The sequence below is a fragment of the Phyllobates terribilis genome, unplaced genomic scaffold (genome assembly GCF_046119375.1).
Source record: "Phyllobates terribilis strain yellow unplaced genomic scaffold, ASM4611937v1 Scaffold_3__8_contigs__length_932513732, whole genome shotgun sequence".
Lineage (NCBI taxonomy): Eukaryota > Metazoa > Chordata > Amphibia > Anura > Dendrobatidae > Phyllobates > Phyllobates terribilis.
This window is the reverse complement of record NW_027362763.1, coordinates 480,605,964-480,633,360: the sequence shown is the minus strand read 5'-3', so window position 1 is coordinate 480,633,360 and position 27,397 is coordinate 480,605,964. Positions and strand designations below refer to the sequence as shown.

General features: G+C 42.0%; 1 protein-coding gene across 1 annotated transcript in view; it reads left to right on the top strand.

The window, feature by feature from the left end:
- Positions 1-27,397, top strand: part of FRK (fyn related Src family tyrosine kinase) — a 94,111-nt gene that overhangs the window by 40,645 nt on the left and 26,069 nt on the right. The window contains exon 2 of the mRNA XM_073675881.1: positions 8,333-8,454. Within this exon, the coding sequence (XP_073531982.1) occupies positions 8,333-8,454 (122 nt within the window). The remainder of the gene's footprint in view (positions 1-8,332; positions 8,455-27,397) is intronic.

Here is a 27,397-nt window from a genome sequence, read left to right as displayed (position 1 = left end):
ACTAACTTTTTTTGAGGACTGAGTTGAAGCTTTTATTGGGAACATTTTACATAACATTTATCCGGCGCTCTAGGCTGAGCACTTACATCGGGGTTTCCATCTAAATTTCCAAGTGATGTAATTCAGATGAAACCCCTGCGGGATCCATTCACTGTAATGAGGCAGCAGAGTTACTCTGGACTCTGTCTGGCCTCTGTTTAGCAGTGTCCTTTTTTTCAGAACTGCACAAAACTGTGGCCAACCGCACTTTTATGCACACCTAAAAAAGCTGACACCGTGGGATCACAGGCCAGACGGCATCCACAGTGGCCTATATCTGCCTCATTACAGGGAATCTTCCGTCATGGGTTCCGTCTGAATCACGTATTTCAGAGATTTACACGGAAACTCTGGTGTAAGTGCTCAGCGCAGAGCGCAGGATAAATGTGAGCAGAGCCTTACTGTGATCTTTGGGAGACATAATAAACAAATCAGTAGCAGGTGAAGAATTGGTTTTATTTATTTTTTACAACGTTCCTCGTGCGGTATAAGTGATGAGATAAATTTATTCTTCGGGTCGGTGCGATTACAGAGATACCAGATTTATATCGGGTTTTTATGACTGACAGCTGTCACACACTAAAAGACACTTTTTTTTGCAAAATCTAGTTTTTGCATCGCCATATTTTGAGAGCTATAATTTTTCCAGATTTCGGCCGACAGAGTCATGTGACAGCTTGTTTTTTGGGGGATGAGTTGACATTTTTATTGGTACCATTTTTTGGGTACGTGACATTTTTTGATTGCTTTCTATTCCGTTTTTTGGGAGGTAAAATTAACAAAAAACAACAATTCAGGAATTGTTATTTGAGTTTTTTTTGTGTGCAATTCTGCGTGTGGTAAAAGTGATAAGGCAGCATTATTCTTCGGGTCAGTACGTTTACAGCGATACTACACTTACTGTATATTTTTTTATGTTTTGGCGCTTTTACACAATAAAACAATTTTATAGAAAAAATATTTTTTTTGCATCGCTTTATTCTGAGAGCAATAACTTTTTTATTTTTCGGCTGATGGAGCTGTATGTCGGCTTTTTTTGCGGAAGAAGAATACGTTTTCAGCGGTACCATTTTTATTTCCATTTTGCTTTTTGATCGCATTTTTTTCCACTTTTTGTTTGGCGATATGATGAAAAAGCATAGTTTTTTGCTCCGTTTTTTTTTTTTTTACGGTGTGCACAGAAGGAGTTAATTAGTGTGACAGTTTTATATATCGGGTTGTTTCGGACGCGGCGATACCAAATATGTGTACTTTTTTTGTTTTTGCATAAATATACGGATTTATTGGTTTAATATTTTATTTATTTATTTTTATTTATTTTGTGATTTTTTTTAACAGTTTGAAAACATTTTTTAGACTTTTTTTTTTTACATTTTTACTTAGTCCTGTATGGGACATTAATTTTTATTTTTCTAATCACTGTTCTCATGCAATGCAATAGACATGTATTGCATTGCATGAGAACTTTGCTGACAGTTTCACAGTCAGTGTCTCCTGCTAGACTTTAGCTGCAGGCTGAGTCTAGCAGGACACCATATATGGCAGATCCGGAGGCGGTCATGTGACCTCCGGCTGCCATGACAACGGCAGGTCCTGTCACACATCAGGGGGCCGTCGGAGAGGTAAGTGGATGACCCCCTCTCCTCTCACTATCTTCTAAATGCCGCAATCACTATAGATCGCGGCATATAGAAGATAGCAAAGGGTTAACATCATTGGGACCTGATCCAATCAGGTCTCGATGATGTCCCCTGTCAGAGCTGTCGCTCTGCACTGCACCCACAGCGCTTGCAGGACCCTGGGGGTCCTGAGGGCTGCGGGACCACCGACCGTTCATAAACGTTGGCGCTGCACAGAGCCCAGGCAGCGCCAATGTTTATGTACAGTGGGCGGTCTGGAAGCGGTTAAACTTAGACCTAGAAGGGGAATTTATCCTTTTAAAAATAGGTTAAAATAACTGTATGATTAAAAAGTTTCTAGGCTCCAGCACTTTAACAACCAAGGAGTAGACTTTATTGTCTTCAATACAACTTGTTTGGGGAACCAATCCAGATTCAGATAATATTCAGATAAAAAAAGGACAGACACACCAAATATTCATGGTTTTTAGACCTTAGTTATTTAAGCAGGTTATAAGGCAAAAAACAGGTCCAAAGGATAGATCGATAGGGATTCAACTGATGGAACCCTCACCAATTGGCAGCAATGACACATTTACCCTTGTTAGAATGGAGTGGCAGTGCACATGCACAACCATTCATTCTCTATAGGGGTTCCTGGAAAAAGTCGAACTCAGCACTTGAAAGATCTATAGAGAAAGACTGGAGCAACAGTCGAGCATGCGCACCATTATCTAACTGCTCAGCCTGCTATTCACTGCGGCTTCTAAAGTGTTAAACAGCAACTGTCATAGCTAGTTCTGATTACTGTTGTTAGGGGCAGGAGCTTCTGAGCCTGCTCAATAAACCCACACCCAACTTGTGATGTACGTCACATTTTGAGAAGAGAATTAACAGGCTGATTTGTCTACACAGCCCCTTGCTATTTAGATGAATGTTGTGGATCTGATTCCAGAAGAGGAAGCAAGACAAAAAAATCTTGTATTTCAGGTACCAAAGCAAATTGTTAAAGAGTAACTCAACTTTCAGGTACCTTTTCCTTGTAAGTTGCAATGTGTGTATACTTGTGGGACACTTCTTCCCCTCCCCTTTGCCTTCTGAACTTGTCACCCACTCTGGAAAAAATATCTCAATTCCATCTCATAACTCTCATAACATCTCAAGACAAGATGGACTGTCATCACAGTGAGGAGTCAGCTTACACCTATTATACTCTATGAAAAGGGGAGGGGAGTGAGGAGCAGAGTGAAAAAACAAGCAGACGAAGAAACAAAAAGATGATGTTGAGCTTTCTTACAAGTCTTTCACCTCACCCCAGGGCATGGTTCACACATAACATTTGTGTGCTAACTAAAATAAATGAAGAGCAGGAATCCCTCTCTGTATGCTGTGCTGTGTATGGAAGACATCATTATCCACCCACCAGCTCAGAGTCAATTGCAAATTAAGAATTAGAGACCATAGATAGGAAAATGCAGGCTATAATAGTCATATAATATTCAGATATAGTGTCATTCCTCATAGACACACACACCAGTTTTTACTGAGAAGTTATTTAGAAGGAAAGTTACCATTTAATTTACAAGAGCGAGTTTGCATACTTTGAGTGCCTTAGACCTACAGTATATCTAAATAGTAAGCAGAACTTTTGTTGTTTTTTTTGTCTTTTTATGATCAAAGAGTTCAGCTGTGTAAATAGCATACAATTTAGAGTAAAATTACACACAAAGGTTTACCTGTTAAGTAAAACAATGCTGTATCTGTGTTTATTTTAAAATATTAGTGCATGAATGCTTCTTTAAAACCTGCTTTTCTGCTTCTAAAAATGTCTCTCAGATTGGTGTGTACTACAAAAAGATAGAAAAAAAATATTAGTTCTGTTCTACATGCTTTCAATACAATACAGAGTAGAACAATATACATTAGTCATTGAGTAAAGAGTTTTTTTGTCTGCCAAAAGCTTATTTACAATGGATAATTTAATGAATGCACCAAAATGGTATTGTTCCTAGTTGGAAGAATAATAAAAGCTGATGAATCTTTTCAACATTTTAAAAATGATTAGATTTTTAATTCATCTATCCATGAATAATTCCATTCATTCAGTCAACCATTCATTTATTTTAAGATCAAAGTGCAGATATTATTTTAGCCTTTTTTGATGCTCAAATTATTCAAGTCAGAACAGTCTTAAGATACACATAGATGTACAGCTATATACGTAGTCTGTTGAAAGCACCACTCCAGTGTTTTTCTTTTTTATTTCAGTGCTGGAGTGGTGCCACTAATCTAAGTTACCTGACCCTAGTATTATAGTCATCAGCCACTGTCTTCAGCTGTTCCTGGTGTCATTCTGGTCCCATGCTGCCATCTTGCGACCACAACTTCTGACTGTCTGGAAGTCAGCAGTAACAGTCATAAGCTTTCAATGTAAGTCTATGAGAGACTTGTTCTGGCTCTCATAGTTTTAAATGGAGAAGAGACTTCCAGATCGCTCAGCAAACAGATTCTTTACTGTAAAAGCAGTGAGAGTTTGGAGCTCTGCCACATGAGTTTGTAATGGTTGATTCACTACTAAAATTCAAGAAGGGTCTAGAATTCTGCATGCCTTTCTTTATAAATATAATATTACAGGTTATGGGCACTAGTATCTTTGATGGGACATTGATTGCCGTTTGGAGTCGGGGAAGGAGTTTTTCCCCTAATATGGAGCTATTAATGTCTGCCTCATGAGGGCTTTGCCTTCGTCTGGATCAATATGTTAGGCTAAAGGTTGAACACGGTGGATATACGTCTACCTTCAACCTTAAAACAATGAAACTTTGAAGTACTAGAGCAATCTGGCAGGTAACAACCTGCAGAAGACTGACCGGAGTGGCACCAATAACAGATAAAGATGGCGGCTGGTGAGTATAATGTAGGGGCAAGGAACATACATTAGTGATACCACTATAGTGGTAAAATAAAAAAAAACAAAACGCAAGAGTAGTGTTTGAAATTAAACTGTTACTATCAGGTTATAAACTTGGTATAGTAAGATATCATGAAAATAAGATAGTTTTGTAATTGACCTTTTTCTATCTGCTTTCATTCTCCTGCATTGTGAGCTTATATCTTACATAGTATATAGCTTACTGCCAAGGAGATTGAACATCTGCAGCAGCTACATTCCAGGCTGAGGAGTTAACTCACGAGATCCCAGCCACCTCTCTCCAAGCCAGTGATTTCTATACTGCATTTAGCTGCTCACCTCCCACTCTGTCTTAGATCCTGATTGAGCTGCTGTTATCAGTACTGCACAATCACCAGTCCCCAGCATGGGCAGATGCAGAGCAGTTTGTGGTTTTTCAAAGGCCCTGTTATCTCTATATGCAAATATAATGATATCAGTGTAAACTTCAGAGCATGCACAGACAAACCATTAATGTGTCACAGTAGCATAATCTCAGTAGCAGGCTGAAGCTTCTGAACCAGAACTGTTACTCAATGAGGAGTACCAATCCCCCCAGCAGCAAGAAAGTGAAGAAAGACTGAAAAGCTATGTGCTGTGTGCTGTAAAGGCATATCCCCAACTTTTGAAGAGCAGAAAGAGGGACTAATTATGCAGCGTGCATAGCATGCCATAGCAAATTTTGGCCATGCCCCTAGCCACACCCCAATCTACAAACATTTAGCATTTCTTTCTACCCTGGCAGGAGGAGCTGTCAGAGGGTGGTGGCAGTGAGGGACATTCAGAAGATGCCTGAGACTGCATGGCGTGGACCCAAATCCGATACTGTCTCGCTGTATTGGGGACAGTTGGGACTAGAGATCAGTGGATCGATCACGGGACTCAAGTCCAGCCTGCTGTTCAGCGGCACCTGGTGGCTCTCCGGGAGGCCGAAAATCTCTCACCTTACTGCATCCCAGGCATGGCTTTTGATTAGCCAGGGATGGGGCAACATCATATGTGTGTCCTGCTCATCTCTAGCTGGGACCTATGGATTTATTTTTTGTTCATTCATTCACAGTTGTAGCAGCCAGAACTTTCTCTTCTTGGTGTAAGGTTTGCTATACAATATTTGGCTCTTTATGTCTGTAAGTCTTTGTTCGCACATAGCGTGAATACTGTATCTTTTGTTTTCTGCAGGTGTCAGCACCAAACTACACAATAATAGGAAGTCTTTGTAGGTGTTTCTTGTTAATTATTTAAATTTACTGAGATAATGACTTTTGTGTTTTCATTGGCTGTAAGCCATAATCATCAACATTAACAGAAATAAACACTTGAAATAGATCTCTCTGTTTGCAATGACTCTATATAATATATGAGTTTCACTTTTTGTATTGAAGAACTGAAATCAATTAATTTTTTGATGATATTCTAATTTTGTGAGATGCACCTGTATCTCTATGTACCGGTATTGTCTGCTTATGGAATTAGTGGTAGCAATGCAGATCAAATATACCAAATTCTACCACTGATAGCAATGGATGCTGTGGCTGAAAGATTTAGCTTCTCACCATGCTGAACTTTTTTGTCACAGTAATTATAGCAGTTGTGGGTTTAAGGCCCAGGGAGACTCACAAAAAAATGTCATTTTTATAATTCTTTTTTATTATTTTTAAGCTTTATAGGAACAAAAATAATGGACTTTTCTTTACCTCTAGAATACAGGGTCATAGAAATATACTGCTATGTACAATGTATCTCTGTGGACCTGTATAATCTGCTTCTGAGTTCACGGCTTGCAATACAGCTCAAGATTACCAAATTCTCCTATGTTTATCATTGTGGGCTGTGGATGATAGCCAGAGCAGCTGCCTGTGAGCATGAGATTGTGAGTTCAAGTCTAGGGAAGAGCAGATCACAAGCGAAGGGAATAGGAAATTTAAGTCAGTGCAGAGAGATGTGGCCCCACCTCACCCCGTGGAGGAGAGGTGAGGATTATAAATTGGGACAAATCCCTGAAATAGTGGGACTGAGTCCTCAAATTTGGAAAGTACTGCTGAATCTAGGATGGTTGGGAGCTATGATAAAGCGGTTGTCTAGGCTTTGGATAAATGTCTGCTAACATTCTATGTGACTATAGACTTGCTAAATTGTGGCTTTATGCAGTGCGTACACTGTAAGGGCTCTTTCACACGTTAGTATCTCCGGTACGTGTAGTGGCAGTTTCCACACGTACTGGAGACACTGACACACATAGACCCATTCAAATCTATGGGTCTGTGCACATGTCAGTGTGTGTCTGTGTGCTCCACACGTAGACATCTCCGTTTTTTTACACGCCGCACAGTCCGCAAAATGTCTCATGCTGAACACACACAGATGACATCCGTGTGTCATCAGTGTGACACGTACCGGCGCCTGGGAATCAGCGGTACAGTTAGCTCTGTTCCAAAGCTCCGGGTGCTGAACACTGCCCTCATCATTGTCCCTTGCTCGCGCTGTGATCAGTACGAGCAAGAGACACAGTTGGGAGTAGTAGTCTGCTCTCACAGTGTTCCTGTGTAAAAATAAGAATAAAATAATAAAATCCTTATACTCACCTGTCCGTAGATGTCCCCCGTTGTAATCCTCTGACCACTGATGCCAAGGAGGATGAGCCGCTCCAGCGAGCGGGGCTTAGAGCTGCATTGAGCTCAGGAGCGGTGTCCTGTCACACAGTGAGCTCCACTCAGTGCAGGGCCCCACTCGCTGGAGCGGCTCATTCTCCCCAACTCCTCGGCGTCAACGGTCAGACAAGACCATAGACAAGAGTCCTCACTCTGCAGGGAGATCCTGTGTTCTCTTCGAGAGCCATTACCACACTCCTCTGTTAGGGACTTGTTTCGCTGAGCAGAAAAGGAAGCCCAATTTTAATCTTATCTTTATCATCTGTTGAGGGTCCGAAAGCCCCATAACACATTAGACTACTGGTCAAGCCTACTGATATCGGTGAGTTTGAATGATGATATTCTAATATATATGGGGGATTTTCAACTCTCAGATCTCTCAGATGATATGGGGAAGATAAGATAGTCTTACTCACACTATACTTTGTAGAGCTCTGCTTATCTGACCTATACCCTACTTTACAAGGAGTCCGTCCATTCCTTTGTTCACTCCAAGATTGTAGCAGGCTCACTCCAGGATTATTAGGCCATACCTCAAGTCAACTGAACATGAACTCACACCTTGAGTCAGCCTTGGCCCTGAATTTCAAAGGTTCCCATTATGCCTCCTCTCCAACTATCTGCAGTACTCAACTCTGTCCTGCTTAGTCCAGGACTGTGCTATTATTAGGACACAACCCAGGCCTACAGGACAACGTGACCTAAATGTATTTTTTGTTAGACATTTTGATCCTAGAAATTAAAAAAAAGCTTAGAAAACCTCCTTTGATAAATTTGTAAATGTTATTTCTATAAGCAGATAATTTTCATGGTAGAACCTGACAATTATATAGAGAAGAGTAACTCTACATAAGTATTACAAATCTACTACTACTGCTGTACCACACACTGATTGGCATTACCTCGGCCTTTTTTTTCTTTTATGGAAAATTTAAGTTTCATATTGCTTAATAGTACAGAATTTTTGGGACTTCTAATATTTCTAGAATTTACAGTAGACTGTACATTATCTGAAATGTGTATATTGGAAAAAGAGGATGGATCTTTCCACTCACTATTAATACTTTTTTTTACAGGTGGTTCTTCCATGAGATCAAGCGTGCAGAGGCTGAAAAGCAGCTAATCATGCCAGGCAATCTTGCTGGGGCTTTTCTTATCCGCCAAAGTGAAAGTCAAAAAGGAGATTACTCTCTTTCTGGTACGTAGATTACATAAATATTTTAGATTATTTTTTAATGTACAGTATATATGATGTATGCACATTAATATTCGTTTTTAGTAACTTTATGCAATAAAAATCTGACTAACATCAGAAATGTTTATTACATAAAGTTATTAAAAAATAATTGTATAAAAAAGCAATTCTATTAATCTCATTTTTTACACACTTTTCAGCTTTTTGTTTACTCAGAATGTACTGTGCAATTACAGTTATTACATTTTTATACACTTTTTAAATCATAAACCAGTAAATAACATGAGCATATTTGGTATTTAGGAAATTGCAACAAAGACGTATCTCTATGTACCAGTATATGATGCTTTTAAAGAAGAAGAAAACCATTTAAATCTTTAGGCAGTGAAAATTTTCTTATAGATAAGAGTGCAGTATGTGGTTCACTACTAGAGTTTCTGCCTTCCATGTTAGGAATGCTGAGTAGAATAATCCTGGGTGACATCTACTACAAGAGAATATATTACATATTTAAAAGCAGTTAGTAAACACATTCAGATTGCAAGAGGGTCGTTGTCTACGTTTGAAGTTGGATTAAGATGTCAGTAGGACCCCTGTCGACATGGGGAGATGATGAACATCCTGTGTAATTACACAAGTTGCGTAAAATTATTTATTATGAGCCTGCATAAACTGGCTGCACATGTCATATCTTTAGATCTGCATACCCAGAAATGTATTTAAAGGGTTATTCTCAAGTTGTCTCTTGAGCAGCTCACAACTCTGAAATCTCCTTACTTCCTGGTTTCTGGCAGATCGGATACTCCTATTGTATTGACAGTTCTAGTGAGTAGCAGAACTTTAGTATTATTTTAGTAGAACTATAAAGCTCAGCAAAAGTTCTCCTTCAGGAGCTGAGAAGGAGGGTAAGGTGTTGAGAAGCTAACTGCTAATTTGTAATCAATGGACTTTAAAGAGCTGACTGGTATGTTAGGAGTTATTGCTTCTCCTGGAATGTAACAACTGTGCACACTCGACTAGGGTATGGTGGTCAAGCTCCAGCAAAGCAACCTGTACCCTATGTAAAATATAAACTCTCATTGTAGGAAAATGGCAGCAGATAGAAAAAAGCAAGTCAATTGCAAACTTGCTTATTTTCATTCTGTGTAACTAATTAAAACAATTTAATAACTTGAGAGTATCTCTTTAACAAAGTAAAGTACTTTGTAATGTTGAAAAAATATATAAGTTGATACAGTTTAACCTATTCTCCTGCAATATTGATTTTGGGAATTAAACAAAACCTCACGAGGCAGAAGACAATTTTCCTGATCGTAGGGTAATAATTCCTTCCCAACAAGAATAAATTAATAGATATGGAGCTATTTCTAGTAACCATAACTTGCGTATTATTACATTTAAATGGGTTATTTTGGTATTGCAAAAAAAAATAAAAAATAAGAATGAAAATATAAATATGAATAAATTCCAAATTCCTTTTAGCTTTTTAGGAGAAGGCCTAATTTGACCTTCATGTCCACACACCTTTTCTGTTTTTTCATCATTGCTTTCCAGTAGCCATATTTTATAAAGTGTTTTCTCTCAACGGAGCAGTAAATGTTTGTTTTTGCAAAGTTGTATTTGCAATTTTTAGCAACATGCAACTGAATACTTAACTTCTATTACTGCTTTAAAAAGAAATTCACCTTAAAAAATATATATATTTTTTGTTGCTCACCATTTTCTGAAACTTGTATATATTTTTTTTCTGTGGACAGAACTGTGTCGAGCCTTGTTTTTTACAGGACATGCTGTAGTTTTCACTGGTGCCACATTTGGGTGCATAACAAGTTTGGAGCACTTTTTTTCCATTTTTTACTCCATTCTGGTATTTTTGTATTGAATCAATGCAATTACAAGGATACACAATTTGTACATTTTTTTTTTACTACTTTTCCACAAAATCTCCTTTAAAAAGTCACTTTTAGTTTTTTTTACAGAGTGTGAATGATACACAAGATGTTTTGCTGTTATTTATTTCATTTTATGGGAGATATGAGAAACAGATAGCAATTCTAGCATAGCTGTTTTCTGGTTTGTTTTAATTTTTTTGCGGCATTCACTATTCACTAAAAAAAATATTATACCATTTTATAGTACTGGTTGTACTGGTACTGGTTGCAGCATCACCAAATATATGCGTGGTTTTTAGATCTTTTTTCCCCCATATAAAACTAAGCTTACCCCCAAGAGAAATTGACTTGTTGCAGACTTAAAAAATGTACCTCGGGTCAGTCTACTCAGCGTAAACAAAAAGCACAGTTGGCATGAAATTTCTGAAAATCCCATCCACTTTACTGTAACTGTAAGTTGCTGCGTTTTTTATATCAAAAACTTACCAAAAATCATCGTGGGAACTTAAAGGGGTTATCCGGGACTTTGGTTATTTTTTCATATGGGGCAAAGGATTTAATGGCAGATAGTGTTGAGCGAGTGTGAATCATTAACCGTTTCGGCTAGGATGCTCGGAAGCAGAACAGAAGAGAAGAAGCTGCTCTGTCAACGTGACGTCAATGGAAACCGCAGAATCATCGGCAGCAGCGGTCTGTGACTGCTTTGAGCCAGCAGAGATCGTCGGTGGGCAAAATAGGTAGTTAGCAACTATTTGCTGGTAGGTTCTTAGCCCCATAAGAAAAATTAAGCTAAGTCCCAGATAACCGCTTTTAACGTAAAGGTGTTTTTCAGTTAAATTAGAAAAACATCTGAGAAAATAACGTTTTGGTTACCATGAGAATTAACATTATAACTATTATATACATTATAACCAGCTTGGGCTGTTTGTGCCATCAACAATATCTGAAGCTTCTTTTCTACAAGTTATAGGTAGCCACATCTCTGCCTATATTATACCAGTACACCATAACTCCTTATACTGCTGCCGTCTTGTCTGGTTGCTATATTTGCAGCCTATAAATGAGGGGTTTGTAAGCTAAGATGGGGTGAAAATGCATCTAGACTGGCTGTAAAGAACAGTACACATGTTGTATTAGTGCATTTAATTTTACCACTATTTTTTACACGGTCAACTATTTTTGACTGGGAAACCTCTTGAAGCATTATTAGCATTTCATATCTTGTTACAAACAATTTCCCATAGGCATGTGAAAAAAGAGTGATCATTTGTGTTTTTCTCTTTACTTGGAATGTAATAAATCTTGTGTTTGTAAAATCTGTTCAACTAGTGATTAAATAAATGTATTTTCAAGCTGTGCTAAGTTCTCAGTTTACCTTTACTAATGAACGGCAGTAAATTGCGAAGTCAGTGAAGATATAGTATTGACTGTCTCCAACAATCTGCTAGTAATAATGTGCATCTGTAGACAAATACTTCAAATATAAAGAATCATTTATGAAATAAAAAGCTTTACTTAAGTAATTCAGTTCTTCTCAGATTGTGAGCAGCTGGAGTGAGGTGTTAAGCTTTCGATAGATTCAGTTTATTAATATAACAATTAATATAACAAATTGCTAGAAAATGTGTAACTATATTTTGTTTTACCTAGCATTTCATTTATCATATCCATCAATCCTTTAGCTAGGTCGGTTGTCTTTCCTCCTATAGTGCAATATAATACAGATGTTCCCATCACTCAGCCTCAAACCCGGTTTAGAAGGTTATAGTTCACAGTCTGTATCTGGACCATAATGCCCGGACTGAAAGCAGGTCTCCTGACCCAAACTTTAATCCTTCATATATTACTATGAGGCTGTATAGTTCGTTCAGGTCAACAGTCCATCTGAACACAGCCTTAAGAGTGCATTTAGGCTATGTTCAAAACTAGTATAATTGCTTCCATTTACAATGGAAGCCTTCATGCTGTGAAGGCTTTCACATATCACTGAAACAAATGGTCACCACCATTCATGTGCAGTGCACTATTTATGCCATTAGAATACTGATAACCCCTGCCAGATCCTTTATGCACATATGGTTACAGTATGGTTATGTTATTTTACTAATAGGACACTAAACTGCCTAAATCCAATTTTATGATTTCTAGAGGGTGGGCCATTTATATGGATACACCTAAATTAAATGGGAATGGTTGGTGAAATCAACTTCCTGTTTGTGGCACATTAGTATATGGGGGGGGAGACTTTTCCAGATGGGTGGTGACCATGGTGGCCATTTTGAAGTCGGCTATTTTGGATCCAACTTTATTTTTTTCAATGGGAAGAAGGTCTTGTGACACATCAAACTTATTGAGAATTTCATAAGAAAAAATTGGTGTGCTTGGTTTTAACATAACTTTATTCTTTCATGAGTTTTTTACAAGTTTATGACCACTTATAAAATGTGTTCAAAGTGCTGCCCATTGTGTTGGATTGTCAATACAACCTTCTTCTCCCACTCTTGACACACTGATAGCAACACCGCAGAAGATATGCTAGCACAGGCTTCCAGTATCCATTGTTTCAGATGCTGCACATCTCATATCTTCACAGCATAGACAATTGCCTTCAGATGACCCCAAAGATAAAAGTCTAAGGGGGTCAGATCGGGAGACCTTGGTGGCCATTCAACTGGCCCACGATGACTAATCCACTTTCCAGGAAACTGTTCATGTAGGAATGCTCGGACCTGACACCCACAATGTGGTGGTGCACCATCTTGTTGGAAAAACTCAGGGAGCGTGCCATCTTCAGTGCATAAAGAGGGCAACACATCATCATGTAGCAATTTCAGATATCCAGTGGCATTGAGGCTTCCATTGATGGAGAATGGCTCCACACCATACCATCAAGATACGAGATGTGCAGCATCTTAAACAACGGATACTGGAAGCCTGTGCTAGCATTTCTTCTGCAGTGTTGCTATCAGTGTGTCAAGAGTGGGAGAAGAGAGTTACATTGACAATCCAACACAATGGGCAGCACTTTGAACACATTTTATAAGTATTCATAAACTTGTAAAAAACTCATGAAAGAATAAAGTTATGTTAAAACCAAGCACACCATTGTTTTTCTTATGAAATTCTCAATAAGTTTGATGTGTCACATGACCCTCTTCCCATTGAAAAAAATAAAGTTGGATCCAAAATGTCCGACTTCAAAATGGCCGCCATGATCACCACCCATCTGGAAAAGTTTTCACCCTCCCATATACTAATGTGTCACAAACAGGAAGTTGATATCACCAACCATTCCCATTTAATTTAGGTGTATCCATATAAATGGCCCACCCTGAATAGGTGGTTCTACCAAAACTCCCAAGTAGTACCCTCGCTGTCTTGGGAATTATATTTGACTCAGATCTTTCCTTTATTCCCTATATCCAATCACTCACACGCTTGTGTCACCTTCACCCTCAAAACATCTCCAGAATCCAACCTTTCCTTACTTTTGACACTGCAAAAACTCTCGCTGTTGCTGTAATTTATTCTTGTCTGGACTACTACAACTCTCTACTAATTGATCTCCCTCACTAAATGCTCCCCTCTCCTACCTCCTATCTATTCTGAATGTGGCAGCCTGGGTCGCATTTCTGTCCAAGCACTATACTAATGCCTCCACCCTGTGCCAGTCATTGCACTGGTTCCCCATCTGCAGAGTACAAAATAAGTATATTACTGTCACCCACCAGGCTCTCCACAGTTTTGCACCACCCTACACCTCCTCCTTCATCTCTGTTTATTAATCTACCTGTGCTCTCTGTTCTCCTAATGATCTTAGACCACCATCCTCTATAAACCAAACCTCCACCTTCCATCGTCAAGGTTTCTCTTATGCTGCCATTTCTAAAGCTTTTGGAATCCAGCGAACCACAGTGAGAGCCATTATCCACAAATGGCGAAAACATGGAACAGTGGTGAACCTTCTCAGGAGTGTCCATCCGACCAAAATTACCCTAAGAGCGCAGTGATGATTCATCCAGGAGGTCACAAAAGACCCCAGAACAACATCCAAAGAACTACAGGCCTCACTTGCCTCAGTTAAGGTCAGTGTTCATGACTCCATTATAAGAAAAAGACTGGGCAAAAATGGCATGCATGGAAGAGTTCCAAGACGAAAACCACTGCTGAGCAAAAAGAACATAAAGGCTTGTCTCAGTATTGCCAGAAAACATGTTGATGATCCCCAAGACTTTTGGGAGAATATTCTGTGAACTGACGAGACAAAAGTTTAATTTTTTGGAAGGTGTATGTCCCATTACATCTGGCGTAAAAGTAACACAGCATCATACCAACAGTAAAATATGGTGGTAGTAGTGGGATGGTCTGGGACTGTTTTGCTGCTTCAAGACCTGGAAGAGTTGCTGTAGTAAGGAGAACTATGAATTCTACACACTACCAAAAAATCCTGAAGGAGAATATCCGACCATCTGTTTGTGAACTCAAACTGAAGCGCACTTGGGTTATGCAGCAGGACAATAATTCAAAACACACCAGCAAGTCCACCTCTAAATGGCTTAAGAAAAACAAAATTAAGACTTTGGAGTGGCCTAGTTAAAATCCTGACCTTAATCCGATTGAGATGCTGTGGCATGACCTTAAAAAGGCAGTTCATGTTCGGAAACCCTCCAATGTGGCTGAATTACAACAATTTTGCAAAGATGAGTGGACCAAAATGCCTCCAGAGCATTGTAAAAGACTCATTGCCTATTATCGCAAATGCTTGATTGCAGTTGTTACTGCTAAGGGTGGCCCAACCAGTTATTAGGTTTAGGGGGCAATCACTTTTTCACACAGGGCTCTGTAGGTTTGGATTTCTTTTTCCCTTAATAATAAAGTCCTTCATTTAAAAACTGCATTTTGTGTTTACTCGTGTTTAGTGTTGAGCCACCCCCGTAGTGTTCGAGTTCGGTTCGGTTCGTCGAACACCCGTGTGTTCGCCGAACTGTTCGTCGAACTGTTCGTCGAACACCTTCGAACACCGTTAAAACCAATGGCAGGCAAACAAAAACACATAGAAACACATAGAAAACACCTTCAAAGGTGTCCAAAAGCTGACAAACTGCTCAGAAGACATAACTAACACATGGAAAAGTGACAAGTACATATAGTCATGCGAAAATAAAAGAGGTGGAGGAGTAAAAGGAGGGGGAGACACAGATATAGGCATGTCATGCCCTTCTAAAATCCAAAAAGTGAGAAGCCGACACGGCCAGTCCGCTCCTGCCCGTGCCACCTCCGTGTCGCCGGGTTTGTGCCAGAGCCGCGGTGAACCCTGACGGCCAGCCCCCCTCTCCCAATACTGGTGCCTGTCCGCTGGTGGGTCGAGCGAGCCCCCCTGTGGTGGAGGCAGCTCTAAGCTTTTTAATTTAAATTGTCTCTCTAATTTGAATTAATACACTTTAAATCCATTTACAAGGATCTATTGGAGGGCAAGTCTCATGCCAGCAGCCGCGGTAATTCCAGCTCCAGTAGCGTCCACTAAAGCTGCTGCAGTTAAAAAGCTTTTATAAGGATCGAGCTCGGCTGTCCACCACAAGGCATCCTACTGCCAGTCCCAGCCCCTATGCCTTGGGGTGCCTCCTGATGCTCTTCACTAAGTATCCCATGGTCCCGAAGCATTTCCTTTGAAAAAATTAAGTGTCTAAACTACAGGTGGTGTAGCTTGCTTAACAGCCGGGATAATCCGCTGACTAGCAGACACTGCTACTAGGCACAAAGTATTTCCTGGGCTAGATGCAGTTAAAAATTTGTAATTAGATACTCTCCTTGGATGCTGAGAAAGCATTCCATAGAGTCTCCTGGCACGCCATATATGATTCTCTTAAAGAGCTTGGGGTAGGGGTCTAGGGGACCCTTTTATAGCCAAAATCACGGCCCTGTATCGCAATACGTCACCTAGGCTGAAGATAAATGGAACTGTAGCACCCTGAGGGCTCGGTTGCTACAGACGTATTGCACCTCACCCAGAGGTGTGATATCTCACTCTCAGGTAAGGATGGAGTGTGGATCAGGACCCGACACCTGCATGCATTACACCACATTGCCGTGGGGCAGGGCGACCAATATGCCCCTGAGATGGGCACGACAGTCCCTGTCCCTGGCTGGAGTGGGGGGAGGGAACACTGAGGAAGGGGAACCCTGTAGTGCAGGAGCAGGGAGGAAGCAGTTCCTGGGTGCATTGAGAAGGGAGTATAAAAGGTGGGCACCATCTTAGTTCAGTGCAGAGAAGTCTGAGCAGAAGTGGCAGGGAGCAGGGGCTCTGCATGAGCTCTGCTCCGGAGGCGGGCCTAGTAACAGAGGCCCAGGCCTGCAAGAGGGAGAAGGAAGGAAGAGGAGCGGAGAAGGCTCCAGGAACGAGGAATGAAGGGATCCCAGGGGTGCGGACAGGCGAGTCGCCACCGCACGCCCGAATCCACCTGCGTGCAGGGGTCAGGCCAAAGGGGGAGACCGGTCCCCGAACTAGTGGAGGCAGGAAACGACCCTCAGCTAGAAACCGGAGGCTCTGACATTTTATGTGGCTCAGCCCCTTGCTCCACCCGCTAGGAAGGCACCACATAGGGTCAGGGAAACTGGCGCCAAGTTTACCAAGAGGAGGCCCGAGGCAGCCGGACAGAAGTGTTGGTAAGAAAGGCCAGACAAAGGACACACAAAGGGGGTCCTGTGAAGCGCTCCAAAGTTATCTGGGAGTTGTCTGAGCCCCTCACCTGGTGAGCACAGTACGACGTGGGCAGCCGTTACCTGCAGACGTGGTCTGGATAATAAGAACTGTGAGTAAAGGCCCTGAACTGCATCACTGACTCCGTGTCGTTACTGCTGCTGCCCTGCACCATCACCCCCATCCTCCGCATACACTGCCCTGAGGCTATACTCCTCCCGTGGGGAGTTATGCTACGCTCTGCTGCACCCACAACACCAGCCTTAGCGGTCTGCCCTGTAGCGGCGGTTCACTCTGACCGCAATCCACGGGTGGCGTAGTCGGACATTTAAACATCAAAACCACATAAATAGTTCCGCCACTGGTTTGACCGCCCTGAGCCACGGAACCGGATCGCCGCCACGGAGACTACAACCACCAGCATCCACCAAAAAGGGTCCGGCTCCGGGTGTCCCAAGGCCCAGGGGGTGCGTCAGAACATTTTCATCACCTTTCACAATCACCAATGGGACAAGGCAGGGATGTCCTCTGTCCCCTCTCTTATACATCCTAGTGACGGAGCACCTGCTCTCATCAATTCGCCATAACCCCAATATTAGGTGGATTGAGGTGGGAGGCACCGAGTACAAGTGCTCTCTATTTGCTGATGATGTCCTAGTATATATCACTCAATCACATATATCCATCCCTGCTGTTATGGCTGAAATAGATCACTTTGTTACATGGTAAAATTTTAAAATCAATGCAGCGAAGTCTGAGGCCCTCGATGTCTCCCTCCCTAAATCCATATAGGATTCCATCCAGTCCAACTTTCCCTTTGCCTGGCCCTCACAGGGTATCAAATACTTAGGAATTCCTATTCATAGAGACCTCTCCCATCTATGTTATCTTAATTTTGGGCCCTTTATTGAACAATTCCATACAGACCACGGTTGGCAAGTTAGAACTGTAAGATTCACTACGTGAACCACTGGTGTTTTGTGGAAAAGCACATGTACACCGCGTTCCAAATTATTATGCAAAAAGTGTTTAGGAGTGATAAGGGAAGAATTTGTTTGTTTGTCAGTTAAACTCATTGATGGTGATGTGTGTCAGGGCTCTTTATATCACTGTAAGCAATTGCAGACACCTGTGCTAATTAGTTTGGCAGGTGTGTCCAATGAAAGGCAAGACTACTTAAGAAGGCTCTCTCACATTATTAAGCAGCCTACATTTTCTGCCAAAATGGGAAAGAAAAAGGATGTGTCGGCTGCTGAGAAGCAACAAATTGTGGAGTGTTTAGGTCAAGGCATGACTACAATCAACATTGTGCGATGATCAGGATGAAGTGTCTTGGCAATCAAGAAGTATGTAGCTGATTCACAGTACACACGTGTGCGTGCTGATAAGGGCAAATTGAGGACTCTTTCCTACAGGCAATTACGCCAGGTTGAAAGAGCAGCGGCAAAAAAGCCTTGTCATAGCAGCAGACAAGTTTTTGAAGCTGCTTGTGCCTCCAACGTCCCCCGAACAACAAGATGCAGGGTCCTTCAGAGGTTTGCAGCTGTGCATACGCCATCCTGTCGACCTCCTCTATCCACTTCACACAAGCAGAAACGGCTCCAGTGGGCCAAACATTACATGAAGACTGATTTCAAAACTGTTTTGTTCACGGATGAGTGCCGTGCAGCGCTCGATGGTCCAGATGAATGGAGTGGAGGATGGCTGGTTGATGGACACCCCACGCAAACACGGCTACAGCGCCAACAAGGAGGAGGTGGAGTAATGTTTTGGGCTGGAATCATGGGGAGAGAGATTGTCGGCCCCTTTAGGATCCCTGAAGGCGCTAAAGATGAACTCCATAATGTATGTGGATTTTCTCAAACAGCACTTCCTGCCATGGTTCAAGAAGAAGAACCGTGTATTTCACAGCAAGATCATTTTTCTGCATGATAATGCACCATCTCATGCTGCACATAAAACATCTGCATCTCTGGCTGATATGGGCATAAAAGGGGACAAACTTATGGTGTGACCCCCATGCTCCCCTGACCTCTACCCCATTCAGAACCTTTGGAGCATCATTAAAAGGAGTGTCTATGATGGCGGGAGGCAGTTCACATCTAAGCAACAGCTCTGGGAGGGTATTCTGTCCTCATGCAAAACAATTGAAGCAGAAACCATCCAAAACCTGACAAATTCAATGGACGAGAGAGTTCAGAAGCTCCTTTCGAACAAGGGGTCCTATGTGAAAATGTAACATCACCTAGAATAAAGTTTTGAGTTGAAAACTGTTTGATTTCAGTTTCTAACAACCTGCTAATGCTTATAATTTCAAAAATGACCATTTTTTTGGTCTTTATTAAAATGAAAAGGTTGATCGAAAAGTTTGGGGGATCTAAGAGTGTGGCAACCCAGTAGTCATGATTACTTCGAATTCTGACAATATGAGGGTCATGCTGCAGGTAGTGCAGCAAGAAGGCACTTATGTGTCTTGCGCATCTCGGAGCCCCAAAATTATTTTCTGGGCTAGATGCAGCTAAAAATTATTTTTAATTTTAAATCTGGTGAAGCTTATTATAGATGGCCTAATAGGATCAGTGCTGCACACTGCTACAAAGCCCAAATTATTTTCCAGTCAAGATACAGATAAACATGATTAGTAATTTGAAAGCTTAAAACGGTTGGTAGGGTGATTTTAACCAATCATCAAGCTTTTACTCTCCCCAGGATGACACAGGGGTAGAAAAGTCGTTTCGGATCCATGATTTGTTCATCTTTATGAACGTGAGTCTGTCTACATTATCAGTGGAGAGCCGCGTGCGCTTATCTGTCAGCACACCACCAGCAGCGCTGAACACACGTTCAGACAGAACGCTGGCTGCGGGGCATGACAAGATCTCCAAGGCGTAAGTGGCTAGCTCCGGCCATTTATCCAGATTGGAAGCCCAAAAAGAGCAAGGGTCCAGTGACACAGTCGTGGCTTCAATGTTTACTTGGAGATACTCCTGTACCATCGTCTCTAGGCGTTGACTATGTGTCAGACTTCTTGTCTCCTGTGGCCTTGCAAAGGATGGGCTAAAAAAGTGGTGAAATGATTCCGCAAAATTGATGTTACCAGCAGATACTGTGGTTCTGTTACGGTTTGAGTGCTGAACACTTGACGGTCCCACGGTTGGCAAGTTGGAACTGTGAGATTCACTACGTGCACCACTGGTATTTTGTGGAAAAGCACATGTAAGATTCTGCAACAGTCTCTGCTGATACTCCTGCATGCGTGCATCCCTTTCTATGGCAGGAATAATTTCTGCAAATTTACTTTTGTACCGGGGATCTAACAGTGTGGCAACCCAGTAGTCAGGATTATTTCTAATTCTCACAATTCGAGGGTCATGTTGCAGGTAGTGCAGCAAGAAGGCACTCATGTGTGTTGCGCATCCAGGAGCACCAAGTCCCTGTTGTGTTGGTGGCGAGGTAACAATCATGCTTCCTTCCTCTGTCCTCTCCCCCCAACCTCGCACAACAGAAATGTGATCAAGGTCTCCCTCATCTGATGAGTCTTCCATCAGTTCGTCCTCCACTTCTTCCTGGGCTCCTGCACCTTCCTCACTAGTTTGGCTGCTACCATGCGCCCTGGTAAAATCATCTCCCCCACCCTCACATGCCTGCCGCCTTGGTGCTGCCGACCGTCTGGACCTTGCAGATGTTAGCCCTTCCGCATACAACTCCTCCTCCTCTACTTCCTCCACCTCCTCTTGTGCCACCACCTGACTCCGAATTCTGTTTAACATGTGCTCCAGCATGTAAATCACCGGAATAGTCATGCTGATAATGGCATCGTCAGCACTAAACATCTTCGTCGCCATTTCAAAACTGTGCAGAAGGGTGCATAGGTCCCTGATCTGAGACCACTCCTCCAGCGTGATTTGCCCCACCTCTGAATCTCGTTGGCCCAGGCTATACGTCAGAACGTATTGCACCAGGGCTTGTCGGTGCTGCCACAGTCGCTGCAACATGTGCAGAGTTGAATTCCACCGGGTAGGCACATCGCATTTTAGCCGGTGAAGTGGCAGGCCCAACGACTTCTGTAGAGATGTAAGTCGCTGAGCTGCGGGATGCGAACGGCGGAAGTGAGCACACAGCGACCGTGCCCTCTGCAGAAGGCCATCTAGTCTGGGATAGTGGGCTAAAAATTGCTGGACAACCAGGTTCAACACGTGAGCCATACAAGGCACGTGTGTGACATTGCCCCGGCGAAGGGCCGCACCCAGGTTTGCAGCATTGTCGCACACGGCCTTCCCTGGTTTCAGGTCCAGTGGAGACAACCATTCATGAAATTGGTTCTCCAGAGCTGACCACAACTCCTCAGCTGTGTGACTCACATTTCCCAGACATTTCAATGTAAAAACCGCCTGATGACGTTGAGCCCTACTGCCAGCATAGTAAGGAGGTGTGCAGGATCCCTTCTGCGCAGTTAGAAAGCTTGTGGCATGACCAGACAGGCTTTGGGTGCAGGTGGAAGACCGAGAGGAGGTTGAGGAGGCAGAAGCAGTGGAGGAACTTTGACATAAAGAGGATTGACGCACAACTCGTGGGGACGGCAAGACTTGGACAGCAGCCCCTTGTCCTGCTGTCACCATAGTTACCCAGTGCCCAGTCAGCGACATGTAACGCCCCTGTCCATGCCTACTCGTCCAAGTGTCTGTGGTGAAATGCACCCTGTCACACACAGAGTTTCTCAAAGAAGCGGTGATGTTGTGTGCGACATGCTGGTGGAGCGCAGGCACACCTTTCTTTGAGAAGTAGTGCCGACTGGTTATCTGGTACTGGGGCACTGCGACGGACATAAGGTCTCGAAAATCCTCTGTGTCCACCAGGCGGAAAGGCAGCATTTCTGTAGCCAAGAGCTTGCAGATGGTGAAATTCAACCTCTTAGCTTTCTCATGGCTAGGAGGAAATGGTCTTTTACTTGTCCACATCTGAGGGACCGAGGGCTGGCTATTGTGCTTAGACGGGGTTGATAAGGGTGTCCCCGGCAAACTGCCGGTCTGTGAGGAAGATGCAGGCGGACATGTTAGGTTGCCTTGATCCAAAGGTGGTGCTATCGATGTCGGACAGCGCTCAAGACCAGCTGGTGTTACCACCTCCAAAGAAAATGATGACCTGCCAATCACGCTGGCTGTTGCGGGTAAAGAGGTGGCAGGTCTGCGCCCCAAAACAGGTGTGACTGCTGTCCCCCCAGTCACAGAGGATGAAGAGGCCGCGGATGCACAAGATATGGCAGACGGTGGTTGGCCCGGCCGGCTAGGCCGCATTGTAGCACACTGAGCTTCCCACTGCAACTTATGCTTCATGTCCATGTGCCGGTTCATGCATGAAGTACTCAAACTATGTATTTTTTGGCCTCTACTTAGCTTTTGCTGACAAATGTTACAGATAACACGAGTTGGGTCATCTTTATCGATCTGAAAAAATGCCCAGGCTATGCAAGGCTTAGCACCCATGCGACCTGAAGAGCCACCACGACTTGTGGTGAGAGGCAGAGTTGTGTTTGAGGATGCAGTTGTTGACGTGCTTCCAGTACTACGTCTCTGTCCAGGAAGGCGCAACCTGACCTCGTCGTCACTAGCATCTTCCTCCACCTCCTCTGCTGACCTCATCTCTTGGCTGACTGTGGGTTGACAGTAAGTGGGATCTCCGACCTCATCATCATCACCCTGTGCGTTATCACACCCGTCGTCCTCAGAGCCAACCTGTTCCTGCCCTGACAAAAAACTAAAGTTGTCGCTCCAATCAGGTATTTGAGTCTTATCATCGTCTTCCTCATTGTCTCCACCAACAGGAGTTACAGTTTGGGATTGAGGGTCTACATTATGGTCAGAACCTTCTGCGTCTGGTCCTGGATCCGACTCATAAAGATTCTGGGCATCAGTGCAGATCATTTCCTCGTCTGGATTCACAGAAGCGCTGGAGTCGACCTCTGATTCCCAGGCTATAGTATGAGTAAACAGCTCTGCAGACTCAACCATCTGTTCTACCTCATACTCAGACGGGCAGCTGGAGATTTGGGAGCTGTGAGGAAGCAAGTGCGATTTGGGTGACACCTTTGAGGACTGGAGTATTTGTGATGTTGAAGTTGATGTGGAGGAGAGCCCACTTAAAGGAGCACTTGATATCCGTTGAAGCACCTGCTGTTTTTGTGCCTCATCTGGAATTTGTAGCGATTGGCGTGGCCGTAAGAAAGGGATCTTATCACATTGTCCGCTAAAAGAAGTAGACATTTTAGTTTGGCTGGAAGATGGTCTTTCTTCTGCACCTACCCCACGGACACAACCTTTTTTCCCCTTCCCAACACGCCTATTCCCCTTTCCACCAGCAGCAGGCCTTTTTCCACTCATTTTGGTGGTTAACTAATTCACAACTCTGGAGTTGTTTGCACAAAAAAACAATGGATGGTAACCGAGCAGAGCTGAGTGGCCAAACTGTGGTATTAGGCCAAAACTATTGGCTGGGTTAGAGGCAGAAAAAAATTATTTTTAATTTGCAACCTGATGGAGGTCAGTATAGATGGACTAATAGACCAAGTCCCACACACCGCTAGAAGCCCAAATATTTTTTCAGAGCTAGATGCAGAAATTTTTTTTATTCAATTTGCAACCTGATGGAGGTCAGTATAGATGGACTAATAGACCAAGTCCCACACACTGCTAGAAGCCCAAATATTTTTTCAGAGCTAGATGCAGAAAAAAATTATTTTTAATTTGCAACCTGATGGAGGTCAGTATAGATGGACTAATAGACCAAGTCCCACACACCGCTAGAAGCCCAAATATTTTTTCAGAGCTAGATGCAGAAAAAAATTATATTCAATTTGCAACCTGCTGGAGGTCAGTATAGAAGGACTAATAGAACAAGTCCCACACACTGCTAGAAGCCCAAATATTTTTTCAGAGCTAAATGAAGAAAAAAATTATTTTTAATTTGCAACCTGATGGAGGTCAGTATAGATGGACTAATAGACCAAGTCCCACACACTGCTAGAAGCCCAAATATTTTTTCAGAGCTAGATGCAGAAAAAAATTATTTTTAATTTGCAACCTGATGGAGGTCAGTATAGATGGACTAATAGAACAAGTCCCACACGCTGCTAGAAGCCCAAATATTTTTTCAGAGATAAATGAAGAAAAAAATTATTTTTAATTTGCAACCTGATGGAGGTCAGTATAGATGGACTAATAGACCAAGTCCCACACACTGCTAGAAGCCCAAATATTTTTTCAGAGCTAGATGCAGAAAAAAATTATTTTTAATTTGCAACCTGATGGAGGTCAGTATAGATGGACTAATAGACCAAGTCCCACACACCGCTAGAAGCCCAAATATTTTTTCAGAGCTAGATGCAGAAATTTTTTTTATTCAATTTGCAACCTGATGGAGGTCAGTATAGATGGATTAATAGACCAAGTCCCACACACTGCTAGAAGCCCAAATATTTTTTCAGAGCTAGATGCAGAAAAAAAATATTTTTAATTTGCAACCTGATGGAGGTCAGTATAGATGGACTAATAGACCAAGTCCCACACACCGCTAGAAGCCCAAATATTTTTTCAGAGCTAGATGCAGAAAAAAATTATATTCAATTTGCAACCTGCTGGAGGTCAGTATAGAAGGACTAATAGAACAAGTCCCACACACTGCTAGAAGCCCAAATATTTTTTCAGAGCTAAATGAAGAAAAAAATTATTTTTAATTTGCAACCTGATGGAGGTCAGTATAGATGGACTAATAGACCAAGTCCCACACACTGCTAGAAGCCCAAATATTTTTTCAGAGCTAGATGCAGAAAAAAATTATTTTTAATTTGCAACCTGATGGAGGTCAGTATAGATGGACTAATAGAACAAGTCCCACACGCTGCTAGAAGCCCAAATATTTTTTCAGAGATAAATGAAGAAAAAAATTATTTTTAATTTGCAACCTGATGGAGGTCAGTATAGATGGACTAATAGACCAAGTCCCACACACTGCTAGAAGCCCAAATATTTTTTCAGAGCTAGATGCAGAAAAAAATTATTTTTAATTTGCAACCTGATGGAGGTCAGTATAGATGGACTAATAGACCAAGTCCCACACACCGCTAGAAGCCCAAATATTTTTTCAGAGCTAGATGCAGAAATTTTTTTTATTCAATTTGCAACCTGATGGAGGTCAGTATAGATGGACTAATAGACCAAGTCCCACACACTGCTAGAAGCCCAAATATTTTTTCAGAGCTAGATGCAGAAAAAAATTATTTTTAATTTGCAACCTGATGGAGGTCAGTATAGATGGACTAATAGACCAAGTCCCACACACCGCTAGAAGCCCAAATATTTTTTCAGAGCTAGATGCAGAAAAAAATTATATTCAATTTGCAACCTGCTGGAGGTCAGTATAGAAGGACTAATAGAACAAGTCCCACACACTGCTAGAAGCCCAAATATTTTTTCAGAGCTAAATGAAGAAAAAAATTATTTTTAATTTGCAACCTGATGGAGGTCAGTATAGATGGACTAATAGACCAATCCCACACACTGCTAGAAGCCCAAATATTTTTTCAGAGCTAGATGCAGAAAAAAATTATATTCAGTTTGCAACCTGATGGAGGTCAGTATAGATGGACTAATAGAATGATGCTATGCCCAAAAGATTTTACTTCACTAGGTGCAGTAAAAAAATGGTATTCTATACACAGGTGGTATATCTTGCAACACAGATAGGCTACTCCACTGACTAACACACTCTGCAATAGGCCAAAAAGGATTAGCTTTGCTAGATTCAGCCAAATGCTGTGAAAAAAACTTGCACAGCACTGGCACAGACCTGCCTGGCAAAAACTGATAGGAACTGATGTAACCTAGTCCTGAAAAGGACTGCAATTACAATTAGTCTTTACTCCCACAACCTATCTATTTAAGAGCACAGACCTGCTTGATAAAAGTCGTAGGAAATGCTGTAACCTAGTCCTTAAAAGGACTGCAATCACAACTATTCCCTACTCCCAAGCTATCTGTATATTTGTGCGAAAATTGGCTTGAAATTAACAAGGTATAGCGCACACAGCAACAGCGGTGCCGTCTAACACGCAGCTGCAGCAGTGAGAAAATGGTGGCGACGGGGAAAATGGCTTGGTCTTATAGGACAAGGACATGTGACATACACTGCCAATCACACATGCCCTTGCTTGTGTGAAAAAAAGCACTTCGCTCCGTGTGTGCGCTGCTGATAGGCTGACAGATTGCACCTCCCCACTGCAAATGCGGGAAAGAGAAAAAAAAATGGAGATCTTCATTGTTCCTGCAGAGATCCATCCCCTGCCCCTCCCCCCGCCCCGCTGTACACTCAAACTGCGTATTAACATTAATTTTCATCATTACTGAGAAAAAATCCAGTTATGATTTTGGTGCACGAACAGTTATCGAACATAACCTCGAACAGCCGAATTTTTCTCAAATTGTTCGTGTTCGCCGACCGGCTCGAACACCGCCCAAAACAGCTCGAATTTGAGATTGGCGAACAGTTCGAGTAGAACAACGCTCATCTCTACTCGTGTTATCTTTGTCTAATGTTTCAATTTGTTTTGTGATCTGAAACATTTAAGTGTGACAAACATGCAAAAGAATAAAAAATCAGGAAGGGGGCACACACTTTTTCACACCACTGTATTTCTCAGAATCTGGTCCTTTCTATCATCTACACACCCATCCACACCCTACATGCACTCAGTAGCACTTTGTATCTGTATACTGTAAATAGGTCCTGGCTGATGATTAGTTCATGGCTGGACAATACACTATTGTACAAGCACTTTTTACTATTTTTGACACCCCTATTTCCTTACAGGTTGTAAGCTTGTGAGCAAAGCCCTCACTCCTCTTGGTAATTGTAAAAATGATGTGTTACTCTGTAATTCTTTTATTTTCTGTACATCTCAACTCTGATTGACAGGTTAAGTTAATAGGAAGGCTTCTTTAAACAGAAAAAGCTGCACCAAAATATGTCTGTTTTGGTGTGGATTTTCCACAATTTACAATATTTTCCTAATTTCCACTATTTGCCCTAAAGGGGTTTTCCCAAACTGTCAATGATTTCTGTCACCGACAATGACAATAAAAACATCTGTCATCATAAAATAAAGGGAGATTGGTATAAGTAGTTGTGATGTCACTAACTAGCTCCAGATCCACAATCCCCTTTTCTTGCAGTAGAGAATACCTACTCCTGCCATTAACAGAATATGGTGTGCACTTCTTTTAGGAACTTAGAAGAAGTAATTACAACAAAAATGCACAGGACAGATAACACTATGATCATTTCCAAATAATCGTGACAAAAGTTT